This window comes from Pogoniulus pusillus, chromosome Z (genome assembly GCF_015220805.1).
Source record: "Pogoniulus pusillus isolate bPogPus1 chromosome Z, bPogPus1.pri, whole genome shotgun sequence".
NCBI lineage: Eukaryota > Metazoa > Chordata > Aves > Piciformes > Lybiidae > Pogoniulus > Pogoniulus pusillus.
Window position 1 is genome coordinate 40,043,551 of NC_087309.1, and position 8,896 is coordinate 40,052,446.

At 44.1% G+C, this 8,896-nt stretch overlaps 1 protein-coding gene across 1 annotated transcript in view; it reads left to right on the forward strand.

The window, feature by feature from the left end:
• SLF1 (SMC5-SMC6 complex localization factor 1) overlaps window positions 1-4,329 on the forward strand; it is a 42,979-nt gene extending 38,650 nt beyond the window's left edge. The window contains exon 18 of the mRNA XM_064176291.1: window positions 3,295-4,329. Coding sequence (XP_064032361.1) covers window positions 3,295-3,782 — 488 coding nt within the window. The 3' untranslated portion in view covers window positions 3,783-4,329. The remainder of the gene's footprint in view (window positions 1-3,294) is intronic.
• The last annotated feature ends 4,567 nt before the right edge of the window (window positions 4,330-8,896 follow it).

Below are 8,896 nucleotides of genomic sequence, written 5' to 3' on the forward strand. Positions count from 1 at the left end.
TACAAACAAAAAAAAGATTTAGGGCAATTTTCCACCGAGCCCATAGGAAGTTTGTGATGTGGTTTGGGGTTTTTTTCCTCTCTTAATAGTGGCTTAAAATACAATGTTATTATGGAATACTTATTTTAAAACGTTTTAAAGCCAAGCTGTTTTGGTCACAATAAAAACAATACTGTTTTCACACTTATCTCAATCAACTGAATATGAAGTTAACCAGGATTTTTCACTTTTTTTTCCGATACAGTAATGTTTTTATTCCATGCTCTACAGCATATGCATTGTAACTATAGTCTCCAAACTCATTAATGAAGATAAAGATTACCTAGTCACCAACCAAAGCTAAGGATTTTTCTTTTGTTTTGATCTATTTTTACTACAGTGCAAAACCAGATCAGTAAATCTCTCTATAATCATGTGTTTCAACATAAATTTGTTCAGCATTTATGAAAATTAATGTGATGGTTATTGAAGAACACAGTTAGCTTGATAATTAGTTTAAGAAAGGAATCTATATTGTAATTGTGATAACTGCTGTTTAGGGATAATAGCGGAAGGGCTGCCTTAGTTTCTAAGATTAGATACTTTGCCCCATTGGCGGCAGACACATGATAAACATTTTGAACAGTGTTTTTTTTGGTCGGTGACAGGGAACTTGTGTCTTCTCTTGAAATATACTGTATCAACATAATTCACTTTGCATGTTTTTCTTTAAAAAACAACTGCAGGGAATAGTCTGGGACATCAGTTCTTCCTTCTGCTGATTAATTTACTGAAAGTGAGTGCTTTACAGACCTACTGTGTCAGTTGAATTTCTCCGTTATATCGCACTGTTTTCCCTTAAAAATCCTTCTGCCGTGAGGCAGAAGAATGCCCTGTATTTAGATGGCCTATTACTTAATTAAGGTGGAGAAACAAGGTTTTGTTTTATTTCATTTCTGGTGTAAAACTCTTCGTATTTACAGTCTTCTCCTGCCCCCTAAAGGCTATTTCCATGCCTGTTGTGCAAGCACTGGCTGGTAATCAATACATTCCTCTGCAGTTCCACCTCTGTGTTTGCTGAGCTCCAGTTCTGTGGCTCCCAGGTGCTTTATATATCTACTGAGCCGTGTATCTGACATGCCAAGCCAATACCTGGGCTCACTTCCATCGCTCTAAGTGATGCAATAGCCAATATTGCAGTAAGCCTAGCTCCTCAATTGGAAATGGCATTGCACTGACAGATGTGCATTTTTCCTGGGCTGTTGTGAAGAATAGGTAGTGGATGATCTCGTTGTCCTAGGGGAAGAGCTCTACTTGCACTTGCATTCATCAAGGTTTTCTGGCAGCTGTAAGACTGTGCGTACCCTTATCTTTGCCTCTGTCACACTCTGGATTTTGGCCTGTCAAACAGCTAACAAGGCTGTGGGAGAGAGCATGTTACCCATTCAGCCTGGATTTACTCAGTTCAGTAATGTAGAACACAAACTGTTTTCACTTTCTTTCTCTAAAACAACTTCAGCTTGCAAAAATTGATTAATATAAACCAAACACAACCAAGTTAAAACCTGTAGTAGAGCTGTGTCGTGCCATGAATTACCTCTTGCAACTGTAATACATTTCTGAAAAAAAAAACCACAGTTCGAGTTAAAATGGTATTGTTATTTTAGAATAGAAGCCCAAATTTCTGTAGGAAGTTTTCTGATATGTCCATCTTTGAAAAACACAACCCAGAGTGTGTTAACTGCCCTCATTTCTTCTTACTCATGAGACCTTTCTTAAACTTACCAAGACATCTGTAAACTCTTTAAATATTCATAGCTCCATTGTACTAATAACCAGAAAATACCAAAAAAAGTAGGACAATCTGAAGAAGCAAAACTTAGCCCATTCAATTACTTTAAATCCATTTACTAATTACACTTCAGAATTTATTAAGAGCAAATTTTGAAGCTCAGTGGTTGGAGGAGATGAGGATTCCTACTGCGATTTTTTGCCTTGCTGCATAGCCTAGGACAAGGTTTGCTACACCATCCAGAAAAGTAAAATAAAGACAAACACAGTAATGTGTCTTTAAATAATTAATTAGTTACATGTAATCACACTTAGGGAATGGGATGTTATCCAGAGGGACTGGGATAAACTGGAGGGAAGTGGGCCTGTGTGAAACCCATGAGGTTCAACAAGGCCAAGGGCAGGGTCATACAGCAGGGTCAGGGCAAACCCCAGTACCAATCCAGGTTGGGAGATGAAGGGCTGGAGAGCAACCCTGAGGAGAAGGACGTGAGAGTGCTAAGGGTGCAGAGCTGGACATTAGCTAGCACCAAGTGCTGCCAGCCTTGTCCTAGGCTGATCCCCAGCAGCAGGGGTAGGGAGGGGATTCTGCCTCTCTGCTGCTCTGAAACCCTTCTGTAGTGCTGGGGCAGCTCTCGAGTCCTTAGCACAGCACAGGCAGGGACCTGTTGGTGACAGAGCCAGAGGAGGCCACAGCATTGCTGGCAGAGCTGGAAGCCCTCTGCTGTGAGGCCAGGCTGAGAGAATTGTGGATGCTCAGTCTGGAGAAGAGAAGGCTCAAGACGCACCTTAGGGCAGCCTTCCGGGTTCTGATGAGTGCTATGGGAGAGCTGGAGAGGGACTTTTAGCAAAGACATGGTGGGACAGGATAAGGGGTAATGGCTTTAGACTGGAAGAGCTTGAGAAGAAATTCTTTCCTATGAGAGTGGTTAGATACTGGAACAGGTTGACCATGGAAGTTGTGTAGGCTCCAAGCCTAGAACAGTTGAAAAACAGGTTGCACGGGACCTTGAGCAACCTGGTCTAGTAGGAGGTATCTCTGCCTGTGGCATGGGGTTTGGAACTGGATGATCTTTAAGATCCATTCTAACTATTTTATGGTTCTTTGAATTTGCCCTTAATTTCATGTGCCTTAGTCAATGTTGGCACATAACCTGGTGTATAAAACACCTAATAGAGTTTCACAGCAGTAACAACTGGATGTTTTTGCATACTCTGTGTATCATTACTTGAAATTTTAGCATAAGCCACAGCTGAAATTCTTTTCTGTTCTTAGATAATATTCCTTGGCTTTCAATTCAGCAAAACTGGGAAGAAAGTTAAGATAATATCATAAACTGTTACAATGGGTCTCTACCTGTTCTAGTTCATCTTGCAAGTGTGTAACTCAATCACTTACATCAACCTATCTTAGGACAAAAAGGCATTTAGAAAGATTTCTAGTGTCTGGCAAAGAAAAATCGCCCAAAATCTTGCTTGGTGTTCAGACTGAATGTGCTCTTAAACATTGTATTTTTCCTGCAGGTCCAACCCTTCTACAGCAGAGGGACACCAGTGAAAAGCTCCCACTGGATCATGTTGAGTCCAGACAACTAAAGCAAGAACTTTTGAATCTTGTTCATCCAGGAGAGAGCCCAGAGAGCTTCTCTGAGCACACAGAAGAAGATTTTTGCAGTCAGCAGAGAGAACTGTGGTTGACTTTGTTCAGTAAGATGCTGCTGAATTTTTTCTCTGTTTATAATCTGTCTTCACCCATTACTTTCAGAAATGCAGCATGTTCAAAGGTACTTCCAGTGCTGGCTTCTGATAACTCTAAGGTCACAAATGCATATCCTGCAGACTGGTTAGTAGAGTTGTATTTTAGAGAGCTAGAAACTTTTAAGAAGCTACCACAGTTTGTTCAAGAGTTCTCTGAAAATGTGAGGTTTTTCCCTGGAGAACAGATGAAGGCTTTATTAGCAACTCTGGAAACTATGGCAGAGGCCTACAAGCTCTTACTTAAATGTCCCTAACCGTTAGCTTCCAGACAAGCCACACTGGCTGAATCTTGATTGATTACCCTTGGTATTGGCTTAGCTTTATTTCCTGCCAACCAGAGAAGTTCAAATTTCACAGCCTGACACACTCCTTCTGTGTTACCATCTCCCATATTCTTAGTACTTTCCTCTACCAAAAACTAGGCATCAGGTGAAGTGATTCTCAGTGCATTTTGTAGACAAAATATTTCCAATACCAGTGGCTTCCACTTATTGATCTGGGTGTCTGAGACTACTTTAGGAGAGGGCGTTATCATTTGCACTAAGTGAAACTTTGTGCTTTCTGTCCTGGAAGTGCTTGCTGCCTATCCCATGCTAGAGTTCACCCAGGTAAGTGGATTGGTTATCAAGAGTTTGATCAAGGTGAAGTGCCAATACAAGCAGTTTTATCTTGAGAAACACTTGTGCCTAGTTATTTCAATGCCCTTTAATAAAGCTGATATTTAAAATCATTTGTGTTTAAAGCTGATATTTTAAACACCTGTCATTAAAGGAAACCACATGGAAAATTCCTTCTATCAAATTTGATTTTTTATTTTCTTAGTATCTTTTATTTATCCAACACAATTACAATTACACTGTGTAAATTAATTACATCTTGTAGCATCCAAGGCAGAATCCTATGAATCCTATCCTAGAATGGTTTAGGTCAGAAGTGACCTTGAAGATCATTCAATTCCAACCCTCATCATCTGGGGCACCTTCCACTAGACCAGGTTGCTCATCCAGCCTGGTCTTGAACACCACCAGGGAGGGGGCATCCACAGCCTCCCTGGGCAACCTATTGCAGTGTCTCACCACCCTTGCTGTAAAGAAGGTGGTGCAACTATGGAGCCATGTGGTAGCCTGGATCATCTCTTTGTTAGTTGGGTAGAAATAGTCACACAGAGGCAGGTGGAGAATCTCTTCCTCATTAAATCTCCTTCCTCATTAGCACTGCAGTGCTTGTGGTCACATCATTTATACAGGTCAGAACTCCAGTGGGTATCAGAATCACAGAATGTCTCAGGTTGGAAGGGACCTCAGAGTTCACTTACTCCAAACTCACCACCACAGGTAAGGACACCTCTTTACTAGACTTCACCTTCCATACCCCCACAGAGAAGGGATCCACAACCTCCCTGGGCAGTCTGTTCTAGAGTCTCACCACCCTCACACTGAAGAACTTCTTCCTCAGATCCAGTCTGACTATGCTCAAACCATTCCCCATTGTTCTGTCTCAAGAAACCCACAGGAAAAGTCCCTCTGCAGCCTTCTTGCAGGATCCCTTCAGGCACTGGATGCCAGCTCTAAGGTTGCCCCTAGAGTCTTCTCCAAGCTGAACACCCCCAGCTCCATCTGCACTGTTCTCCACCAACTCTGTGTCCTTCTCATACTGAGGACACCACAACTAGAGGCTGGATTGGAGGTGAGGTCCAGCAGAGCAGAGTAAAGGGACAGAATCCCCTCTTTTGCCTTACTGCCCACACATCTCTGCAGTCCAGCACACAGCTGCCTTCCAGGCTGCGTGAGGGCACCGCTGACTCCTGGGCAGCTGCTCAGCAGCCAAGATCCCCAAGTCTCTTTCTTCAGGGCTGCTCTCAACCCACTCTGCTCCCAGACCGGATTTGTGTCTGGAATTTGCCCAACCTACATGTAGGACTTTGCCCTTTGACTTGTTGAACCTCCTGCAGTTGTGACTGGCTCACTTCTCAAGCCTGAGTGCTGACTAGAACTTTTCCAACAGTTGTCTTGCTGCTTCCCAGGGCCAAATCCACCCTCAGTCTTAATTTCTGGTGTCCTTGGCTGTGCTCTAGCTGGCAATGGCTTGCAGTGCTTGGATAAATCCCTTGCACTGGCCATCTGTAAAGTGATCTGGTGGCACTCCTGGGATTCCCTCGTCTGAAGGGGCTGGTGGAAGCAGGGGCGCAAATCTAGTTACATTGGCAGTGGAATTTGTAAAGGATTAGTCAAGACAGTTTAAGTCTGTGCCGGGCATCAGATTCTGACACTAAGCATGGATCTTAAAAATTACACCCCATTTAATATGAGAATTCTGTCTCCATTCTGTGAATACATGCAAACTGCACGTGATAAATCCTCTAAAGTAATCCTCTAACCTAATTTAGGATTGTGTGCTACATATTCTATCAGATGGTCCTTTCAATTAATTAAAAAAAAAATAAACCCCCTGTGCTCTTCTTTAAAGATACTGAGGCAGCTGAACTACAAAGTGGGGTTGGGGGAGTGCAGAAGAGTTACGTGTTTGGTGAGCCCTTACTGCATGTCGCGCAGCATCTTCCTTGAGATCCAGCACCAGATTAATTTCAGATGAAGGTCTGGCAACAGCAACCCTTCTAAAGAAAGTCAGTCTCAGGGGAAGAGAAGGAAGTGTTGCTGTAGGAGGAGGACATTTTGGAAGAGACCATTAAAGCTCATCCAGTCCAATTCCCCTGCAGCCAGCAGGGACATCTGCAACCAGAACAAGTTACCGAGCCCCAAACAACCTCTCTGGTCAAACGAGGCCAGGCTCTTGCCACCCTCAGTGCCAAGCATTTCTCTCCTCTCCAGTCTAAGTTTCCTTCTTTGAGTTCAAGCCATCATCCCTTGGCCTGTCACAACAGGCCTTGCTCAAAAGTCTGTGCGCAGCTTTCTAGACACCTTTAAGCACAGAAAGGTCATCAGAAGATGTCCGTGGAGCCTTCTCCAGGCTGAACATTCACAGCTCTTCCAGCCTGGCCTCAGAGCAGAGGGCTTCCAGCCCTGCCAGCATTGCTGTGGCCTCCTCTGGTCCTGTTCCAACGGGTCCCTGTGGTTCCTGTCTGTGCTGTGCTGAAGACTGGCCCCAGCATTGCCGGGGGAAGGCTCAGCAGTGTGCAGCAGAGAGGCAGAATCCCCTCCCTGCCCCTGTTGCTGAGGATCAGCCCAGAAAAGGGTTCTGGGCTTCAAGCAATTTTAAATCATAGCCTTGAAGAGGTAGGTGCTAATTAGCAGAATTTACATTTCCAATCCTTCTGTAATAGAATTTATAATACTTTTTAAAGAACCCTAGAAGAAAGGGTGTGGATAATATCTGCTTCCCGTTAATCTCCTTCACAGCCAGGATCTGTAATCTCTTAGCAATACATTGAAGATGCCCAGAATGAGTTGGTCTTGGAGCCAGACCTTCATTACCAATATCAACCTGTTTGTTATTGACTGATCATTATTTTTCATGTGCACCCAGATCAACCTGCTCTAATGGAATAAAGGCTCAGCTCATGTTGCATTTCTGTGTGTAATTTCATTTTTCTCCTGTAAGAAAGCAACACCAAAAGCTCTGGTGGCTTGTCAGAGATGGGCTAATAGACATCAGAACTCCATGTCCTGATAGAAATGGTACATAGAATCATAGAATGGTTGAGTTGTAAATTACCTCCAAATATCATCCAGTCTAACCCCTCTTCAGTCAGCAGGGACATCTTCAAGTAGATCAGGTAACTCAGAGCCTTGTTCAGCCTGATCTTGAAGACCTCCAGCAACAGAGCCTCAACCAGCTCCCTGGGCAACCTGTTACAGTTGTGTTCCAGCACTGTCATGGTGCAGAACTTGCTCCTCACATTTGATCTGAATCTCTCTTCTGTATTAGGTCTTCCTGAAGCCTTCTCTTCTCTAAGCTAAGCAACCCCATCTCCCTCTGCCTGTCCTTGTAGCAGAGGTGGCCCAGGCCTCGGATCATAGAATCATAGAATCAAGCAGGTTGGAAAACATCTCCAAGATCATCCAGTCCAACCTAGCACCCAGCCCTAGCCAGTCAACTAGACCATGGCACTAAGTGCCTCATCCAGGCTTTTCTTCAACACCTCCAGGGATGGTGACTCCACCACCTCCCTGGGCAGCCCATTCCAATGCCAATCACTCTCTCTGCCAACAACTTCCTCCTAACATCCAGCCTAGACCTGCCCTGGCACAACTTGAGACTGTGTCCCCTTGTTCTATTGCTGCTTGCCTGACAGAAGAAACCAACCCCCACCTGGCTACAACCTCCCTTCAGGTAGTTGTAGACAGCAATGAGGTCCCCCCTGAGCCTCCTCTTCTCCAGACTAAACACCTCCAGCTCCCTCAGCCTCTCCTCATAGGGTTTATGTTCCAGGCCCCTCACCAGCTTTGTTGCCCTTCTCTGGACACCTTCCAGTACCTCAACATCTCTCTTGGATTGAGAAGCCCAGAACTGGACATCTTCATGGCCTTCTTCTGAACTTGCTCCATCATATATACTTTATAAAGAATGAAAAAAGCACATGTAAAATTGGCATTTTTAACATTATCTTCAGTCAGTAATTGGATAGGTAATTGGGAATTTGAAATAGTTGGTACTCTGAGAATCACAGAGGAGAAAACAGTGGCGATGTCTACTTCACTCATAGGCTTGCTAAGATGTATAAGAACAAGAATGTAAATATAGATAACACAGAGACCCTGCCTGAATTTCATTCTCTCTCTAACTTAACCTACCATCTTTGTGACTAATTCACCTGCTTCCTAACCCCCCTGGCCAACCCTTCAATCTTCCTTGTGCATAAGGCAAGATCTTGGGTAAAGAAAAGGGAGGTAGGAGGAAGGTGGAAAGGTGGTTGAGAGCCCCTCCTGAGGACTCAGGTTTCTGGGAGGGGAGTTGTGTTTCTGTATTACCTTTTACCTTGTATATTTCTGTATATGACTGTATATACTGTAAATATCTGCTTGTATATTGTGCTAGCTGTAAATATAAAGCTTCATTCATTTCCCAGAGCTGCTGAGTCTAGTCTGGGTGGTTTCCAAAGTGTGAGGTGAATAGTCCTAAAGGACATAAAATGGGCTTAAGCATGTCCTGTCTTATTTACCTGCCTGTCTGCACTGCAGCCAGAGGTGTGAAAACAGGACAAAAGACGCCCAGGCAACTTGGTCTCTTTGCCTGAGAGGGGTTTCATGGGGACCGCGCCCCAGTCCCATGGCAGGTGTATGCGCCCCCAGTCTATGGAAGACGACAGCCTGTGGGATCTTCCATTTCTGTGTCTACTTGGGCGATTGCCAGAGGTGATAGTGTGATTGCGTGGTCAATGAGACCATCAGCCTCAGCCATTACCCTATAA